This window comes from Staurois parvus, unplaced genomic scaffold (genome assembly GCF_062004578.1).
Source record: "Staurois parvus isolate SC_StPar_1 unplaced genomic scaffold, SC_StPar_1.0 ptg000177l, whole genome shotgun sequence".
In the NCBI taxonomy this organism is placed as follows: domain Eukaryota; kingdom Metazoa; phylum Chordata; class Amphibia; order Anura; family Ranidae; genus Staurois; species Staurois parvus.
In genome coordinates, this window is record NW_028317973.1 from 7,955,588 (window position 1) to 7,977,132 (window position 21,545).

Consider the following 21,545-nt stretch of genomic DNA (forward strand, 5'->3'; position numbering starts at 1 on the left):
AAGGACAGCACAGTGTATGTAGTCATAATGGGCATTGGGTCTAAAGTATGCAATATACAGCACAGCCTACTGGGTATGGGGCATTTTCTATTTTTGTTTCTATTTATTTCCATTTCAGACTCTGGAGTAAGACTAGCCATAGATGTCTTGTTTCTTGTTTCGATCAGCCAGTCGACTGATCAAAAAAAAACAAATGGATTCCCCCATTCCCACAAACAAGGTGAATGGAGGAGTCCTCTTCAGTACTCCAGTGTTCTGACAGTGGGACTGTCAGAATACACGTTGAGGGGGAATGGCCAAATATGGATCTAAATTCAGCTAGTCCCTGCTGAAATGGTTGAAGCTCGATCTATCTATGGTCAGCTTAAGAAAGAATTACTTGACTGATCTTGTATCAGTGGCCACAGTCACACCTACTGCTTAACGGTGTTAATATGCACCACTTTTATTTCAGTTATATTAGCCAATTATCACACTGTACTCACTTTCATAATTGTCAGTATCATATTTTATAGGCTATGCATTCTTGAAAGAGCTTGAAAAAGGTGGTTTCATGTGTTGCGCATACTACAGAAACAATTAAAAGTGGAACAGCAGGACTGCAGCAATTTGAGATCTGCCAAGGAGGGAAACATTTGAAAATCCACAGCCTGAAGAAGTCTAAAGTTGTGCCCCTTTTAAGGGATCACCTGAGTTGCCAACCATCTATATTTTCACAGACAGTTTATAAACAAAAACCTTACTTCTATACGTAAAAGTCCATGGAGATAAGAAACTGTCCATTTCTTTGTGTGACAGAGCCTGAGGTCTCCAGACTCTGTGAACGCTACAAAAGGACGAAGACTGTATCTATTCTGCCTCCCATCCTGCTCCTATCACCTGTGACTGTCACATTGGTCTGACCACCAGCGTGCAATATTCTATCATCTGTGCCCACCCACAGTCCACCCCCTGCATGCAACAGGCATGCAAATGTCTGTGAAAGGGGCTGCATTGGCAACTGTTAGAAACAGTGCACAGCTCTAGATCATAGCTGTTTCCTGCTGCTGCCCGAGCTTCTGGAAGATTAGGGGGGCTATAATTGGTAAGTGAGCATTCTGTACATTGAACACCCCCCCTCTCCCTCCCCCCACACACAATTATCTATTCCTCCCTTATCTATCTCCTACCTTCTTTCTCTCCATCCTTATTCCCTCTCTCCTTTTATCAACATTTTTTTTTAAATGGTACTTTGTCCTGATGTTTATGTGTGTCTTTGAGACTGTCACTTTTGGCTCAGTGATTAAGAGTATTTTGTGGGTACAAGGACTGTGGTAGACTGTGTGTGCAGTGTATACAGTGATTAAGCTAAGGTCCTGGTTAATCATTCCCCTTTTAAGCCATGCCCACTGTTAGGTGCAATCTGACCATGACCACCACTTGCCACGTTGTAGTACGTGCTGCAGATTTGTTTATTTACTTCCTCCCAAGGTTCCCCAGGTATTTCGCAATCCTAGTTGTGCTCACATTTTGTCACACTGTATTGACATTTAATTGTAAAGCCTGACAGAATAACTGTTGGGTATTGTTAATGTTTACATATTGTTTAACTGCTTTCCCACTGCCCTATAGCAGATATACTGCTACAGGGGGGGCAGGGGTGCGCAAAATCACATGTATAAAATCACATATATATATGTGATTTTGCATTTCCAGGTAGGGGGCATGTGCGAGTTGCATTTGCGGCCGCAGCTGTACATTACCGGGTTCTGGGCAGTAATTACCGCCGGCGCTGGTAATTACTGAGCATCTCCGACAGGGAGGAGGACTGTTTTGTCTACTAACAGTTCTCCTCCCTGTCAGCTCGGGCACACTGCTCTGGATGGCTGTGCACCGCAAGCGCCTGGTGATTACCGATCATCTCCGACAGGGAGGAGGACTGTTTTGTTTACTAACAGTTCTCCTCCCTGTCAGCTCGGGCACACTGCTCTGGATGGCTGTGCACAGCACAGCCATTCAGAGCAGTGTGATTACAGTGAAGCACACAGACACTCCCTGCATACAGTTAACCCTTTGATTCCCCCTCATGTTAACCCCTTCCTGCCCAGTGCCATTAATACAGTGTCAGTGCTTTTTTTTTTAGCACTGATCACTGTATTGGTGTCACTGGGGATGTCAGTGACACCAAGTCAGTTCCCCCCAGTGTCAGAATGTCCACCGAAGTCTCGCAGTCCCACTATAAGTCGCTTGTTGCGACTAGTAGAAAAAAAGTTTCCAGTATCTATACCGCCATTTGTAGATGCTATTACTGTCATGTAAGCCGATTAATTACACGTTTTGGGATTTTTGTTAGCAAAGACATGTAGCAGAATACATTTTGGCCTAAATTTATGATGAAATTTGGTTTTTTTTGTTTTTTTTTTTACTGGACATGTTTCATAGCAAAAAATCGAAAAAACATTTTTTCTCAAAATTGTCGGTCTTTTTTTTTTATAGAGCAAATAATAAAAACCACACAGGCAATCAAATACCACCAAAATGAAAGCTCAATTCGTAGGAAAAAAAGGACGTACATTTCATTTGGGTGCAGCGTTGCATGACCACACAATTGTCAGTTAAAGTAACACAGCGCCGTAATGAAAAAAATGGCCTGGTCAGGAAAGGGGGTAAATCATCAGGAGGCCAAGTGGTTAAATATAATTTCTTAGTTTCTGTCATGTTTCAGGTTGTCTGTTAAAAAAAAAGTATCCTGTCAGTAAATTTGACACGTAAAAAACGTGGGGGGTTGGCAAAACTGGGGAGCACTTTTAAAACAGAAAAGTGGTACCTGCTCTACAGCAACTTAGTGTGGCAGATTTACTGGTATTTGGTAAACCTTTATGTATCCCAGGAGGTTTAATAGAGTTACTGGGACACCAAGATATAACCCTATCCATACTGAGGATCTCCCCTTTATTTTGAGGAGACACTTAATGTTTATGGTCTTTCAAGAACCTTGACAGTTTATCAGTCTGATGATTTTCCTTTCACTGTCCAATCACAGGCTGGGGAAGGACAAGACCTGTAAGTGTTACTTAACTGCAGCAGGGAAAAAATAGGTCTCCTGCCCTGCTAGACAGGTCTGTGCTATGTGACAGAGCTGTGTAAATTTAGAACTGGATGGGCAGAACTACAAATCATTTGGCAGGTAACAGATCCCTAATATTTAAGTAATCTGTGCATTTAGCTATTCTGGAGTTCAGTTTTAAATGGAATGGTCAAGGGAATATATAAGTCATGTTACAGAATCTGAGCGTATCCAGTGGCTGCCCAGTCTCTACCTGTGAAGCATCCTCTGTTAGAAACAGACAAAGCTCTTTGCAAATAGTTATTTTGCTTCTATGAAATGTAACAGAGTCTGCCTGGACTACAGTAAAACCTGTCAAGTCTACAAGCCTGCACTTGTGTGGGTGTATGCTGTTACTTGTCATTTCCTTCTGTGAGCCTATTACATTTCCTTTAGACTACTAACAATGTTACTAATTATTATACCTGAATTGTGTTGGATTTATGCTCCATGCTGGTAGCGTTAGTTGTGTAAAGTCATGTTAAAAACGCAAGTTTTTCAGCATTTTAGCATTTTTGAATTAGCATTTATCTGCATTTTGCCCCATTTGTGGTTTTAGCGTTTTTTTCCACACACACAAATTTTTGCTCAAAAACTGCAGTTTTTCCGTGTTTTACCAAGTTTTGCCACATTTTACCGCATTTTTCAGCATTGGAGCATTTTTACAGCTAAAAAAACTCCTCTAGAAACCCACTAGTTCTGGGTTTTTTTCCAGCCAAAAAATTCCCCTGCCAAAAACGCCGATTACAGTCTATGTGTGCATGGACACATAGGATAACATGCTGGGGAGTTTACTGGCTATAGAAAAAAACTCCAAAAGCCAAAAACAGCATCTGTAAAAATGTCCAGTGTGCATGAGGACTTATTCTTTTTATTTATTTTATAAACCTGAATATGTTCATCTTAATGTAAACAGCCCTATCAATGTGTGTGTAACAACAGCATTTGTTTTGTAAATGAAGATGAGGTTTATTATTATATACTGTAAATAGCACTCGTTCTTCCTGCTAGGTGCTGTGGCACATTGAATCTCTCCTATTCAGTATGGCCTGTGGCCCCTAGCAGGCTTTTCTATTAGGGCTGAAGCCCACTTTTGCAGTGCGGTGTTTTGCAGTAACACATGTTACATACATTACCACAGTATGTTGGAATGGGAACAATTTTCACTTGCATTCTAATGAACTAAAATATTATAGCTCCGACACGAATGCATTGCAGCATACTATAACACATGGTAACACATATCCAAGCATTGTGGTATACTGTATCAGGTCTGTTCTTGTAGGCTGGCAGTCCATTCAGTATGATCCCATCTGGGGGGGCCACTCTCCCTGTACATAGGGGTACCTTTGGTGTGCTCATCATTGCCCTGGACCAGGCGGTGACCACGTTCATGTGAGAACCAAACACTATGATGGTTCCCCGACCTAAAGATGAGGCGTTTCACTGTGTGCAATAATAAAAGTACAAAGTTCCTCTGAAAAGTGCTGTCCCATTAGGGTTGCCAGCTCATCCCTTTAAAATCGAACACACATTAGTTACACAGATTCTGTGGTTAGTTAAGGTGGTAATTAAACTCACTTAGTGTATTATCTTCATTAAATTAGCCTCAGAACCTGTGTAATTAATATGTGTTTGGTTTTAAAGGGATGAGGTGGCAACCCTATGTCCCATGTCACTACACACCTTAGCTTGATGTATGTTGCATTTAGGAGGGACACTGCTGCGCCCATGCCCTCTCCACCAGTCCAGTGACAGGGTGAGGTCCTGCTATGCACCTAGCGTGGACTCCATGCGTATCCTTGTTAACGCTTACACTCCCATACCATGCAGCCAGACCATAGGGTCTTCCTAACGCAGGTTCGGTTCTGGTTGCTACAGAAATCCTAATATTATATAAAACCACTTCCTAAATGAATATAAATGTATATTAATTCGACTCCCCAAAGCACCATCAACAACTTCACCCGTGAAGATGTATAAATATTAATAAACAGAAAATGCTATTAAATAGTTGAATCCTCAAAAATACTCTAAAAGTGCAGTCCAATCCCTAAAGAGTCCACAAAATAAACCATAGCCTTCTTGTGTGATCACGGTGACAAATTTGTGTCCAAAAAAATATATAATCCTTCCACTGATTTCCACGGTAATGCTCCCTCAAAGAAAAAGAAACATCACATAGTGAATTAACTTTTAAACTACATATGAATAAGTGACATCACTCAAGTGAATAACCCATCAAAATTATTAACAGTGTAGATGGTGAAAAAAGTGAAAAAAAACTGTGAAGCAAACAGTGAAGCAACACCGTATGTGTGAATCACTCTTCACTGCTCTTACACAAACCAACACTGTGACACTTCTATTTATAGTAAGGAGTGAATACCCTTACCAACAATCCAAAACAATGACGCTTTTAATATAATTCAATAGCTGGTGGGAAACGGCCCTCCTGTAGATCTCCACAAGGCTTACGCTGTCTTCCCGGCACTACATGGGTCTATCAGCCATAATACTCCATAAATCCCCATACATCTTGCTCCATATAGATGTAAATATATGAGGGACAGAAATAGTGTGATACCGCCAAGATAGATAGATGCAAATAAACTTTAATCAGAATGCTCACATTATAAAACCTTTAAAACCACTTTAAATACTATAAAGTAGCCTTGCTGCCATCTAGGAAATGTCCAGGGACTAACAGGTGATCCTTTCCCTTTTCCAAAATGGCCATCGGTCAACTTTCGGTTCCCGTGTGCGTCTTGACGTCACTTCCCTTGACGCGTTTCGTCATCGACTTAATCCCTTATGATTATGGTATTTAAAGCGGTTTCAAAGGTTTTAATTTATTAAAACACTGTTAATAATTTTGATGGGTTATTCACTTGAGTGATGTCACTTATTCATATGTAGTTTAAAAGATAATGCACTATGTGATGTTTCTTTTTCTTTGAGGGAGTATTACCGTGGAAATCAGTGGAAGAATTATATATTTTTTTGGACACTAATTTGTCACCGTGATCACACAAGAAGGCTATGGTTTATTTTGTGGACTCTTTAGGGATTGGACTGCACTTTTAGAGTAGTTTTGAGGATTCAACTATTTAATAGCATTTTATGTTTATTAATAATGCTACAGAAATCTGATTATGGGGGGGGGGACCCTCCATCATGCTGGGTACTACGCTTCTTGACTGGCAACAATGTATCTTGCACTAGTTTGGTTACCCATAGCAACTGCATTGCACCATCTGCTTGTCTTGCCCAGTAGACCTTTTGTAGTAGCTTTGCTTCATACCTCACATGTGCTTAATGGACCATTGTCCTTCCATAAGCCAGAAACCATCATGCACTCCTTTAGAGTAACTTCAGACCAGGCTTGAAACAGTTACCAGTTTTACTGGAGATTCAACAACACAGTTCAACAGCACAACACATGAAACAGAGTCCAGCTCTAACTAACTAATGCAGGCTGTCCCGGCTCATATCTTTCCAGAAAGCATATTCAGCAAGAGTCCAATGCTGTAAGGTTCCTAGTCCAGGGAGAATCCCAGCAGGGTGGCCCAGAAGAGAGCCATGTGCTCCAGTAGGACTACATACTGTAGCAGATCTTCCTCTGTAAATCCCATGTGGAAGAGAGAGCATGCTGAGCCCTTCCCTTGTATTTTTGGGGGCAGGACTCAGAAAGCCTCGAAAATGGACCTAGACACAGTTAACCCCTTCCCATCCTGGGCAGCCTGTAATGGTTTGAATAGCTACAAAGTACAATGACTACAACAGAAGAAATACATTAAATGATACCCCACAAGCATCTGCTTACACGCACATGCAAAACTCAAAAACTACTCTAAAAGTGCAGTCCAATCCCTAAAGAGTCCACAAAGAGTTCACAAAATTAACACAACATATAAAAATGGACAGGTCTGAATGAGCCTATAGTAATCATATAGCAATTAACATATGGAATGCCACTAGAGAGAGGACCTGACTGTCTATATAAGGAACACCATCATTAAAATATGAAAGAGCGAGTAAAAGAAAAATATGGAAAATTTCTTTAAAAAATTACTCTAAACATCAATTCACACTATACAGTCATAAAAACACGGACTTTAGGTGTATTCTTTTTTTAGGCCGCTATTGAAGCATCCTGGTTTTCTATAACACCTCAGCAGTGCCACAGGCTGATAGCTTCCATGCCACACTGCATTGAGGCAGTAATTGCTGCAAAAGGGGGCAAACCAAGTACTGAGTACATATGCATGCTTATACTTTTCAGAGGTCCGATATTGTTCTATGTACAATCCTTCTTTTATTGATTGCATGTAATATTAACATTTTCTGAGATTATGGATTTGGGGTTTTCATGAGCTGTAAGCCACAATCATCATAATTATGACAACTTGAACTATCTTGCTTTGCATGTAATGAGTCTATCTCATATATTAGTTTCACCTTTTAAGTTGCATTACTGAAATAAATGAACTTTTGCACGATATTCTAATTTTTCGAGTTTCACCTGTACGTTTCTAATGCATGTTTAACCATATGTTGCTGCTTTTGCGGATTTCTAATGTTGCAAAACACAATCAAACTATAGCAAAATGCAATGAAACATGGTAAAAGAGATATCAGAGATGAGAGCTAAAACATGGGAGTTTGTTTATAAATGTTTATAAAAAACTATGAGGTCTATTTGTACATTTGTTCACACAACTTTCACCTAGGATTTATGCATTTTTCCAAATCCAATTAGACACATGTATGAATCTAGGGTGAAAGCTGTGTGAAAAAATGTACAAATAGACCTCATAGTTTTTTTTATAGCACCAGAGCATAAATACAGCCAAAAGAATAGCTGCACATACTGTATGTGAAAATTCCAGGGCTGGAACAGGCAGATGCCATGGCAGTGTTCCATAATTCAGACCTTTCATTCTCTAACAAACATACTGATATGAGTTTGCAAGTGAGATCTGTGTTAGGCTGGCTTGTAGTGAATAGTGGAGTAAAAAAAAAAAAAGTACTTGTCTTGAAGCGATATCAAACCCAAAAGCAAACATTTATTATATTGCAGCTTACCATTTCTTAGGTGTGATGGCTGCATTAGTTTTCAGGTGTAGGCTTTCTCTCTTTTATTTTCACCTTTGATGTAGTCAGTAAGTTTTTCAGAAGAACAAGCTCTCCTGCAGATGTAGCAGTCAGTTACTACTGACAGAAAGGGATTCTTACAATGGCCAAATTTAATGTATTTATGTAAAATCTTTATCTCAAAAAGAAAAACTGTTTGCTGTAACTGCTTATAAAATGTTAGTTGGAGTTCAGCTTCAATTTATTTTGTGTATTTAAATTTGCAAAGTACATTTAACACTACCCTCTCCCACTCAAGAGTGACAATGCTGCTGTCTGCTGTGCCCCCTGTGCGCCTTCCTCCAGAGTGGGGGGAGGGGCACTCTAATACATTAGGTGTGCTACTGGCCAGATCACTAGGTGAAAACAAAGGGAAAAAGCCTAAAAAAGAATAGTCGACCAAAGAAGTTGAGTGCACATGCTCAGCGTCATATCCAGAGGTCGTCTTTGAGAAATAGACATATGAGTGCTGCCAGCATTGCTGCAGAGGTTGAAGGGGTCAGCCTGTCAGTGCTCAAACCATATTCCGCACACTGCATCAAATTGGTCTGCATGGCTGTCATCCCAGAAGTTAGCCTCTTCTAAAGATGGTGCACAAGAAAGCCCGCAAATAGTTTGCTGAAGGCAAGCAGATTAAGGACATGGATTACTGGAACCATGTCCTGTGGTCTGATGACACCAAGATAAACGTATTTGGTTCAGATGGTGTCAAACATGTGTGGCAGCATCCAGGTGAGGAGTACAAAGGCAAGTGTGTCTTGCCTACAGTCAAGCATGGTGGTGGGAGTGTCATGGTCTGGGGCTGCATGAGTGCTGAGGAACTACAGTTCATTGAGGGAACCATGAATTCCAACATGTACTGTGACATACTGAAGCAGAGCATGATCCCTTCCCTTCGGAGACTGGGCCGCAGGGCAGTATTCCAACATGATAACGACCCCAAACACACCTCCAAGATGACCACTGCTTTGCTAAAGAAGCTGAGGGTAAAGGTGATGGACTGGCCAAGCATGTCTCCAGACCTAAACCCTATTGAGCATCTGTGGGGCATCCTCAAACGGAAGGTGGAGGAGCGCAAGGTCTCTAACATCCACCAGCTTCGTGATGTCATCATGGAGGAGTGGAAGAGGACTCCAGTGGCAACCTGTGAAGCTCTGGTGAATTCCATGCCCAAGAGGGTTAAGGCAGTGCTGGAACATAATGGTGGCCACACAAAATATTGACACTTTGGGACCAATTTGGACATTTTCACATAGGGGTGTACTCACTTTTGTTGCCATCGGTTTAAACATTAATGGCTGTGTGTTGAGTGATTTTGAGGGGACAACAAATTTGCACTGTTATACAAGCTGTACACTTACTACTTTACATTGTTGCAAAGTGTCATTTCTTCAGTGTTGCCACATGAAAAGGTATAATAAAATATTTACAAAAATGTGAGGGGTGTACTCACCTCTGAGGAATACTGTATTTGATTTTGGGTTTATTACCGATTTTAGCTGGCAATAGACAGGTACTTTTTTTTTTTCATTCAGCCGTCGGAGTTAATGGAAAAAAAAAAACTAAACAAACAGGTTACTGAATCCACACAAACTGAGGTCCTCTTCTGGAACATTGTATTCTGAAAGCAGCTCCAGCTTTTTTCAGAATACACAAATCTGCAGCTGAAGCTCCTGATCAGGAAAAGCTTTCCAACATTCTCCTTCGACAGAAGTTGATCAAATAATCGACTCCTGTCAAGCATGAACAGCCACACTGGACACATACAGGATACACGTGGGTGGGTAAAAAGTCCTGGCCAGTTGTAACAGCCAGCAATTGTTGAAAAGCCCATAGAACTTTTTTTACAACATGGTCTAGAGGAGGACTCCAAACTGAAACTAAATGCACCAACCTCCCTCACACGTTGAACAGAGATTATAGACTAGAAGCATCTGCAATACGGTCCATAGGACTATTTTCACATATAGTATGATCTAAAGGAGAACTTAAGGCTATGGCTGTGAATGTTCATACCAATCTCCCTCACACATTTGAACAACCTATGAGATGACCTGCATGTCATGTGAAGTTATATTGTACCAGAGCTATTCATGAAGTATAAAAAAGGTGTCCCAGTATGCATGCACCACAAGCCACTTCAAGCAGAATCTGTAGATGATCTCTAAAGTTGGATCCTTCACTTTTCAATCTGCAACATAGCCACACCATATACTTATAGCCACCAGTGGTCCACCATTGTCAGCCTCAAGACAGAGATAGATAAGGGGCATGTGGAATCCTGTGCCATCCTGATCAGTTTCACCAGTGCTCCTGGCTACATCAGAGGTAAGGAACTCTTGTATTCTTATATTCGTTTCTAGCTACTGATACAAGTGGAACATATATTATTATTCCTGGTAATTAAAGTAAGGGATTGTTTGCACATCTCTTCTGCTCATAGTCAATATTAAAGTATGCGGAATCCGTCTGTACACAATTTAGAAATTCAAGGATATATGAGAATGTGAAATAATTATGCAATATTGACAGGGTGGTATGGGGTCTATGATTGCTTTTATAATTGTCTATGTGTTGCATGTACAGTACAATAAAATAGTTTTTTATCATGTATTAGTCTAGATTTTTGAGATAAGTTTTTATAGAGACCTAGTTCTATGATGGTGTGGTCTTGGGTCCATAACTATTTATTTTATTTTTTCATATTTCATGTTTATATGCTAGGGACTCCCAACCATACTAGACTTACATGATGGCCTATGCTTTGAAGCCAAGTGATTTTGGGACCTGGAGGGATTTTTTATAGGTTTTGACATTCCTGAAATTTACATAGCACTACCAAACTGTTCAGCCAGGCTGGTACCTTGTCTTTTCTCTGCTGCAGTTAGGCATTGAAGCTAGGTTATCACCCTCTGATTAAAGGAGCTGTAGCAGTTCACCTTCTGCTTACTCCTTTCACCATGTTTCTTGTCAGCATAGTTTGGATGCTACATATGAGTGTCTGCTAGTTTTAACCCTTCAGCTATCATGCTAAAAAAAGCTCCCCCCTTCCCTGCCAGAATGTTATATTTTTAACCTTTTTCTGATGTCTTTTGGCTGGTTATCTGACATGCTAGTTTCTCTTCCACTTCAGTCTTCTCCAAACTTTGGGTGGTCTCAGCCAATGCAGATAGCGAAGCCGATTACATCAGCGCCGATCTCTGGATAGAGCACTGAGTACATAGTGCTGTGCAGAGCCCTGCTGCTCTGCAATTACAGTCTTTATTCAATTTTTTGGATTGAATCTGTGAGTCGTTCTATCCACAAGACTGAAGACATCTTGTTGCCAAGAAGAGGCACTGCAGGGGGTAGCTCTGGATTGAAGGTAAATATTGGAGATTGGGCTGCTTATTTTAAAACTCCAGAGGAACATTTTTTAAAAAATGCCTAGAGTTGAGTTTTGAGGTTGTGCAGGAAAACAGATATCCACATAATTTTTATCAATGAAAAAAACAGAGTTTCAAAGAAACCAATAAAGAGAATATGGAGGGTGCCAATGATGACCTGCTCTTTTGATATGCTAGTTCCCTGGACGGTATACTGATCCATTGAGTTTAATACTTTCTGCATGTAAGACACTTATTATTAAAGTCAATGACAGCCAAGTCATGCACATAGAAATACAATGGCAAGAAAAAGTATATAAACCTTATAGAATTAACTGGTTTTCTGCAGTTATTTGCCATAAAATATGATCTGATTCTTATCTAAGTCACACAATAGACAAACACGACGTGCTTAAGCTGATAATGAACAAACAGTTCTAATTTCTAATGTCTTTATTGAACACACCCATTAAACATTCACTGTGCTGTATGAAAAAGTAAGTGAACCCATAGACTAATTACTTAAAAAAAAACAAACTGGAGTCAGTAATTTTCACACCTGGGTCAAATGAATGATATGAGTTTGGAGGTGTGATTTAGCGCTACTTTGATTAATAAAGGACACTCAAACATTTTAAGATTGCTGTTTATAATACGCATTAGTTGATGTGAATCATGCCTCTCAAAAAAAGGAGCTCTGAAGACATAAGATCAAGAGTAGTTGATCTGCATAAGGCTGGAAAGGGACACAAAGCAACGTGTTTAGGTATCCATCAGTGGATAGTTAGACAAGTAGTATATAAATGGAGAAAGTTTAGTTCTGTGGCTACTCTTCCTAGAAGTTGGTGCCGAGCTAAGATGACTCCCAAGGCACAATGCAGACCATGCAGGCTAGTAACACTGTGTGGGGGCACCTCCCTAGTGTTACTAGCCTAGTGTTACTAGCCCGCACGGTCCCTATGAACGACCAGCGGCCATCTTGATATTTCATGTAAGTTGTTTATCTGTTTTTATACTACATCCTTTAAATAAACAATACTACACTATCGGATACCTCTCTTTTGGGCTTGTTTGTTCTGCGAGCCCTCCCTAAGGTGATTCCTGAGATATGAGAGTGAGTAACATTCTCCTGGTGGCTGATGATGGAATACCTGGTGATGAGCTTTCTACCTTCGAACGCCTAGTACCTGGATGCTGTTGACCTGGTGACCATTTGCGTTGTAGTGCTTAAGATCCAGATGACCAGGAGTAGGTCTTATTTACTCCAATGCGCTATCTAAATTGTGCTATCTGGTTAGTGCAATCGACATTCATTATCTAAGCCACAGATGTCACGGATTGTTTTACGATTTTGCAATACCACCAAATAGACTAACTTTGGCACCATTGTCACTATTTTGCACCTTTTCTCTTCAGGATATCTGTCATTGCTTTTTATTATTAGTTTAAGCACCAAGTTCTGTTGGTTACTTGCACACATTTTTCATTTTAACATCCATTTTATTATTCAATTTGTAGCGCTGCATATTATATGTTCATTTATTTTATGAGGAGGTTTTGAGGTTTCGCCTTTTATGCCAGCAGCTTCTTTTCACTTACTAATATCTGTTCCACCCAGCGCTCGTTCTTAACCTTTTATTTCATGTAGCTTAGTAGAAGTTGGGTGATGCAGCAAGACAATGACCCTAAGCATTGTAAATCCACCACAGACTTGCATCAGAAAAAGAAAATGCTCCTTTTGGAGTGACCCAGACCTCCCCCCAGAGATACTGTGGAATGACTTACAAATGTGTCTGAGCTGAAGCAGTTTTGTAAACAGAAATGGGCAAAAATTCCTCCTGAATGTTGTGCAGGTCTGATCCAGAACTACCAAAAGCTCTTGCTTTAAGTCACTGCTGCCAAAGGAAATTCATTAAGCGATTAATACCAAGGGTTCACTTAATTTTTCTTCCAGCACTGTAAATGTTTAATGTGTGTGTTCAATAAAGACACAAGAAATTAGATTTTGTTTTTGTTAGTTTTTGTGTTATCAGCTTAAGTACACTGTATTTGTCTGTTCGTGTGACTATCAAGATCAGATCACATTTTATAGCAAATTACTGCAGGAAACCAGGTAATTTCAGGAGATTCACATACTTTTTCTTTCCAATGTATATATATCACAGCAGTTAAACAATGTGTCTAATATATTTTTTAACTCGATTCCAAAAAGACCCCAATATTTCCAGTGGATGTCAATGTGTCAAGCACAGAATCCTTTGAAAGTCATGAAGAAACTGGTGGTAAAAGTACATTTGGCTGCTAATACGTACCTGATACACAGATGTATCACCTTTCACACCAACAAAGATATTATTGTAATCCGAGTGCACACTGCACAAAAAGGAAAAAAAATTAAAATAAGCATTAACACCAAATACAGATAGAAAATGTTTTTGTAAAGAATGTGAATAAGGTAAAAATTATTAAGGGCTCAGTTATAATAAAAAGAATTTTACCACTTTTGAGCTAGGTAGGCTCCGTCATAATGTGCAAGTAGTAGCAGGCCATTGCTTCTCTATCCTAAAATGTTACTTGCCTGTGGGTCATGCTAATTCAGTAGCTTTAAAAGTTTCTGTGTCACTGACTGGCACAAGTATGCAGATTAGGGGTTCTCACTTCACAGTATGCATACTAACTCCATTTCAGTAGTGTAGAAATGATTAATGCTGGAGACTCAGTCAACCTGAAAATTGAAAATGAGGTTGGTAATGGCTGGTATTTATGTAAGCACCAGCTTCCTTTAATGTTCCTTTAATGTTAATGGTAGATGCAATCTCTGATCTATTTCCCTGAACATTAAGACTGTGCATATGATCCATTATTATTATAGCCACACAAAAGTGAAACACCAGCCTGTAACAGGCTTGGCCCTGCATGCTGCTCTTCAGTGGCCAGTATGGCAGCAGCCTAAAGAGTGTACTGTACAATTACCAGTGGTGCCATTACAAAGGGTTGGCAGGACAAAGCCATTGTCTTATATTTATTAGCTATTCAGTATAATTAAAGCTGAAATCGAGCCTTATCGTCAGTCTTGTGCAGTTGTACATGCTTCTCTCCTGTACCGACAATGCTTAGTTTGATTTTACTGCACACTGTGGGCTTCTCAAGCTGTGCTTCAGGAAAAACAGCAAGTCAGGCAGGGTTGCCTCTTTCCTTGCTGAAAGACATCCAGTACCAACTAGTTCTTTTCTCCCAGTAAATGCATTAAAGTGGCTCTAAAGGCTCAAAGTTTTTTACCTTCATGCATTCTATGCATGAAGGTAAAAAACCTTCTCTTGACAGCAGCCCCCCCATGCCCCCTCTCGATCCAGCGATGTACACTGGAGTCTCGGCTATCCCAGGACTCCCTCTTCTCATTGGCTGAGACAGAAGTGGCAGCCATTGGCTCCCACCACTGTCAATCAAAGCCAGTGAGCCAATGAGAAGAGAGAGGGGATGGTGCCGAGCCACAGCTCTGTGTGTGAATGGACACATGGAGCAGAGGTACTTGCTGTATGGGCACCTGACAGGAGAAGGGCCAGGAGCACCAGTGGGAAAGGAGGGAAGAGGAGGATCCGGGATGCTCTGTGCAAAACCACTGCACACCACGGCAGGTAAGTATAGACATGTTTGTTATTTTTTTTCTTTTGAAAACATAAGCCTATAGAATCACTTTAAAGTAAAAAATGTCCTGGCTTTAGAACCACTAAGCAGAGTACTGAGGCAGGATACTTCGATGTTTTCAGGAAGCTGTGTATAGCACCCTATTGCCCCTTCCCACCATGATCTGCTTACACAGAGGACAGAGGAAGCACAGAGACCCAGTCATGATGTCACTGAGTTTAAAATATGGTATGCAATAAAAATGTAGAAGATTTCGTTTGCCATTATATTTTAAAGCGTGCCCTTATTTCTACCTCAAGATAGCCAGTACGGACCTGGAACAGATACCTCCACTTTGACGTAAATGATACATAAAATATAAAGTCAACTTAAAAGCATATGCATACTTTTATGTCTGCCTATTTTAACCTATATCTATTTTAACAAATAGTGTGAATAGTGTCAATTTTATGTGACATGGATGTTTGAATCCCACCAAAGATGCGTAGTTTTTAAGTTCAACATACCTTGTAATATGCTTTCACTTAAGCAAAATAAGGGAGTGCAAGATACATTAAAGGACAACTAAAGGCAACACTGTTTTCTTTAGTTTTGGATAGAGGAGAGATGAATTAGAATACCTGTCTGGTTATTATTGTTGTCTGTACCCCTGTTAGGGAGATTCACCCTGTCTATTTGTCATGTTTAGCACAACACTGAAAGTGAAAGAAAATCCCAAATTTTGGGTTGTTCCCAGAACAGTAATACAGAAGAAATCTTCCAATGTGGATAGTATTTCTGGCACAACCAGGAACCCCCTTACATTAGTGGGATTTTCACTTACTTCCTATTTTGGCTGTTGGACAGGAAGTGAAAGGAAACCTTCCTAATGGGACACACAGGGCAAAAAACTGACAGTGATTATAACCCTCCTTTACTCTGTTCAACATGAAAAAGAAGTTTTATCTTTACTTCTGCTTTAATAATGCCAGTTATGTTTAACAGATCTCTATAGGCATCAATATGGTGCTATGAAAACAACAAAAAACTTTTAAATATAACTTTTTCATGAAAACTAGCCCATAGGATCCTGACAGCTTCTTTCATTGTCTGACCAGCACTAAAAATGAAAGTTCTAATGCTAGTATTTAATGGTCTGATGAATCTTTCCCAGTTCCAAATTATGTCCTTACAGTGGCTCTTTAATCGCTTCATACTGGCAGACTGCTGCTATCTCAAGCAGAGAGGGATTAAGGACCACACTTGCACACATTAGTGCTATGGAGCAAAGTGCTATGGAGCATGAATAGAAAAGACTCTGTTATCACAAAATAAATTTTGAAATTTAAACTTGGCATAATTACCCAGTATTATTCCTCTGCTCTTCACATGGCAACATTGTAAAAAAGAAATTAAAGCGGAATACCAGTTGAATAAAAACTGTAGCTGCTGACTTTTAAAGTACAGACACTTACTTGTCCCTCGGTCCAGCGGTGTCCTCATCATGGCTGGTTTCACCAGCTGTCTTCTCTCCCTAGAGCCGGCATCTTCACAGCCGGGTGCCCACCGCGCATGCGCGATTAGTGCTGTGCTTTTTGAATGGTCCCGTAGTCTTCTGGGACCTGTCACGTGTCCCAGAAGACTACGGGAAGGGAGGGGGAGGACAACTTGCGCTTCCAATCACCTTAGGTCAGGGGTAGGCAACCTGTGGCTCTCCAGCTGTTGCAGGACTACAAGTTCCATCATGTCTCTGCAAGTCATAGCTGTAACTGTAAGTTTTGTAATGTTGCAATGCCTCATGGGAAATGTAGTTCCACAACAGCTACAGAGTCGCAGGTTGCCTACTCCTGCCTTAGGTGATCGCACTGGACATGGGAGCGGGTACCTGTCAAATTTGGGTACCCGCTCCCCAAAGGTGTCAATCCCGGGGGACAAAGCCTTAAAGAAGAGCTTCCCCTTTTGGGTGGAGCTCCGCTTTAACACCTGGTTCTACCACACAACTTTCCTCTTTTTCTTTCTGTTTTCTTACTAACCCGTGCAAGGTAATGTTATAATGTGCTAGTATGCATTGCATGCTAGCACATTATGTAAAACTTACCTTAAAAGGAAGCCCTCCAGCGGTGCACTGTCACCGCTGTAGAGGTTTCCATCTTTCCCTGTCTTCCTTCCAGGTTCACGAGCTCCGGCCTTCTGACAGGTCGGGCTGCGATAACGTCACTCCCGTGCATGCACGTGGGAGTCCTGAGCCCTGGCACACAGCTCTGAAGGAATGGCACGGGTATGCCGTTCCTTCAGAGCACATGCGCCGGATTAAATGAAGACAGAATATCTCTTAAATGGTGCAAGTTTAGGAGATATTAATTTTACTTACTTTATTATAAGCTTACTTGTAGGTAAAATTAAAAAACTGATTTTACAACCACTTTAACCACTTTTTCCTTGGGTTCTTGCCCTATATTGTTACAGTTACTGTTTGATAATCCCTTTTCCTTATTCTGTTTCTTCTGGTTAAGTAACTGTCAGATTCCATTTTAGTTCTCTTTTTGACCTTGTGCAGTACTTTTCAGTGATGCCTAATAAGATAAATTTTTATTGCAATGAAAGCTTCATACACCACCTTTTTATCATGATGCATGAAAATGCTCCTGTTTATATTTTAATAATCATACGGTATCAATTGGTATGATGATGCATAACATAGATAATAAAATAATAATAACAATAAGGTCTCATGCACATGGGGCATCTGTTTAAGCCCCCCTGAATGCTAGTACTCCTGGCAGGAAAAAATATTAATTTCAAATAAATATTTTAACATTAATATTCTGACCAATGGAAACCATTAACGCTCATTTGCCAGATGAATCTAGCGTTTAGGCACATTTGGATGCATTTTTTCTGCTCTTCAGCTCCTCTCCTGAACACTCCTGTAGAGCTTTTTTTCAGCCTGTAAACGCTCCTCTTCCACACTTATCATATATTTATTTGTAAAACTTTTTGAAAACCATTTATTATTTTCCTTCCACTTCATAATTATGTGCCACTTTGTGTTGGTCTCACATAAAATACATTTACATTTTTTGGTTGTAACATTACAAAATATGGAAAATTTTAAGGGGTATTAATACTTTTTTAAGGCACTGTAAATGTCATTTGGGTACAGTGTTGCATGACCGCACAATTACCAGTTAAATTAACGCAGTGCCAAACAGCAACAAATGGCCTTATCATGAAGGGGGTAAAACCTTCTGAACTCTAAGTGGCTATTTCTGTCTATGGTGCCACTAAGTGATTTTTTTTTCATCTCCTGTACTTGGATGTCTGTGCAAGAATTGTGAGTGTGGTTGTCACAGGAATAGAAAGACAACGATTGCAATAAATTACTAAAAACATTGTCAGACATTCAAAGCATTCTCAATTCCACTTAAATGTGTTTCGTTTTTCTCTCTCTGTGAGTGACCTGACAGGCAGTTGAAGGGACTTTTCTTCAGTAAAGATACAAATGGAATTTTGGTTTTCTCTTCAAAGATCTTCATTTGATATGGCAATTTTTTTTTTCTTTTCTGAGACAACCTTGACACGCCCACTAGCTACAAATCAAACCTTCAGAGTCCAGCTCACAGCTGAATTATAAATGTGATTTTGGGTTGCTATCTCAGATAGTAGCTACAGTTAAGGCAAGGCTAGAAACTCTATACAAAATGTAAAACTCACCTGATGGAATCACTAACAGAACTGGATTCTTCAAAGCCCAGGTCTAAAAAGGTGCCCATATCAACATTCAGCATGGGGTTGGCACTGGAGATAAAAATATAATATACATAGTGATCATGAAAAATATTAAAAAAAAATAATACAGTCTTTCTATACAGTATGTCCCACAGAATAGCAAATATTAGTCAGTGACAAAAATACATTACTAGCAGTTTATCATTTTAAGTGAATGAATTAGAGAGTACTAATCCTTTTTGACTGCTGTATTCTCTTACCCATCAGAGTTGAATTTGTTGGTACCGGGTATGGCCTCTACTCCTTGCACAGGTTCTCCAGGTAAGGACTGTGCAGCTTTTGAAGCTTTGACAGCTCGTAATTTCCTCTTATGACTTTAAAAACAAAACACAAGGGTTATGTATTAAACCAAAATGTATTTGTTTCCAGAACATACATAGATCTGGAAGTAATATGCCCCTCTGATTGTAACTGTTTTGACAGAATGGAGTTTCGGAAAAACAACACTGGGTCTTTGTCTTCTTTTTCCTCCCCATGGGGGGATCTTAATTGCTGGAGAAAGCACCACATAATGATATGGAACTGCTCTCTGCAGCATTATTCTGTATGTTCAGGTCGAGGTGGAGTCATGACACTCTGGTTCACAGGAAGTGGCCTGAATGATGCTTGGTATTATTCAGCCTCGAAGAGGAGAAGCAATGGACTCATGAATGGGTGTTCACAAATTACTAATGCAGAGCAACTCTGTCAGTTAATAATTGTTAGAAAACATAAATACTCCTGTGAAAAACATATACATGTGATAAACTAAAAAGTCCATAAACAACCCCCTCTGTGCCGTGTATCTCTTCTGTGAAAATCTTCTTCTTTAGTAATATTCAGTGATCCTCCACCACACCAGGTGAAAAACCTGCTCACCTCAAGAAAAGAAAATATGCACTCATCTGGGTGTACTCAACTCCTCAGTCGCAGTGACATATCTTCTTATCTCCTCTCGCTTTCCACTCACTCTGACATCAGGCCAAAACTGATGTCATGCAACAGAAAGACCGAAACATAGTGCTCTCTGTATAACACTTTATTGTATCCCCCACTAAAATAACACAGATATAAAAGCATAAAGTGTGTATCCACATCCAGCTCATGAAAAATATATAAACAAAAAATACACGCTGTCTATACATTATGTCACATAGAATAGCAAATATTAGTCAGTGACAAAAATACATTACTAGCAGTTTATCATTTTAAGTGAATGAATTACAGAGAGAACTAATCCTTTTTGACTGCTGTATTCTCTTACCCATCAGAGCTGAATTTGTTGGTACTGGGTATGGCCTCTACTCCTTGCATAGGTTCTCCAGGTAAGAGTTGTGCAGCTTTTGAAGCTTTTTTGGCTACTACTGAGGAAGGACCTACTAAGGAAGTCCTGAGTGGGGGCTCAACGTGTCAAAGAAGGAGGAGCTGGTACTGTGTTACAACGCCGCCACTATCTTTCTAGCAGAGCGTTGAGCTGGATGTGGATACACAGTTCATGCTTTTTATGCTTTTATATCTGTGTTATTTTAGTGGGGGATACAATAAAGTGTTATACAGAGAGCATTATGTTTCGGTCTGTTGCATTAGATCAATTTTGGCCTGATGTCAGAGTGAGCGGAAAGTGAGAGGAGATAAGAAGATATATCACTGCGACTGAGGAGTTGAGTACACCCAGATAAGCGCATATTTTATTTTCTTGAGGTGAGCAGGTTTTTCACCTGGTGTGGTGGAGGATCACTGAATATTACTAAAGAAGAAGATATTCACGGAAGAGATACACGGCACAGAGGGGATTGTTTATGGACTTTTAGTTTATCACTTGTATATGTTTTTCACAGGAGTGTTTGTTTTCTAACAATTATTAATTTAGAGAGTTGCGCTACACTAGTAATTTGTAAATATATTTAGATAGTGAGATAGAATCCACTATTTCTGTGTTCAGCAAGCAACAAAGAGGTATTTAATAGTATTTTGGATTTAGGTGGGGAGTGTGATTGCGTTGATTGATCACAGTTGTTTATACCGTGAATGGGTGTGTCTGCATGGAACAGTGCTGAAGATATGGTGAGAATAGCCAGAGCCAATTTTTTTATTACTGAAAGAGGCTGTAATGGAATTTAGACCCCATTCATGTTTTAATGCATGCACTGTAAAGCAAAACAATGCATGTGCCATAAGAAGCAATGTTAGTCAGTAAAGTTGTTTAGACCTATGGGATGCAGTGCAGTTTGAAAAATGAGGCAAGCCTGTTTTTTTTCTGTGCCTTTTCATGCACTGTAATTCCCAATAGAATAATGAAAATGCACTACACTGCTTGTTAAAAAAACAAGCAAAAGTAGACATGGCGAGATGTGAACCCGACCTTAGACCAGGGGCTGACTGACCATTTGAAACTCGGGCACTGCCAGAGGGCCCAGGGTCAGTAGGGGGCCCCATGAGATGCCCCTGGTACCTTTTTCATAGGCTTTTTTGAGTTTAGGCAAGGACACAGGGGCCCCATGATCCCCTATTGCCCGGGGGCCCCATGAGTTGTCAGTCCGCCCCTGCCTTAGACTATTTTGCCCAAG

General features: G+C 40.1%; 1 protein-coding gene across 1 annotated transcript in view; it reads right to left on the bottom strand.

Annotated features, from left to right (window-relative positions):
* The window catches only part of LOC149462316 (cadherin-related family member 2-like), a 140,158-nt gene that overhangs the window by 2,455 nt on the left and 116,158 nt on the right, over positions 1-21,545 (bottom strand). Inside the window, exons 28-30 of the mRNA XM_089677134.1 lie at positions 19,200-19,313; positions 18,925-19,008; positions 13,899-13,959 (exon numbers count right to left, since the gene is read on the bottom strand). Of these exons, the coding sequence (XP_089533260.1) occupies positions 13,899-13,959; positions 18,925-19,008; positions 19,200-19,313 (259 nt within the window). The remainder of the gene's footprint in view (positions 1-13,898; positions 13,960-18,924; positions 19,009-19,199; positions 19,314-21,545) is intronic.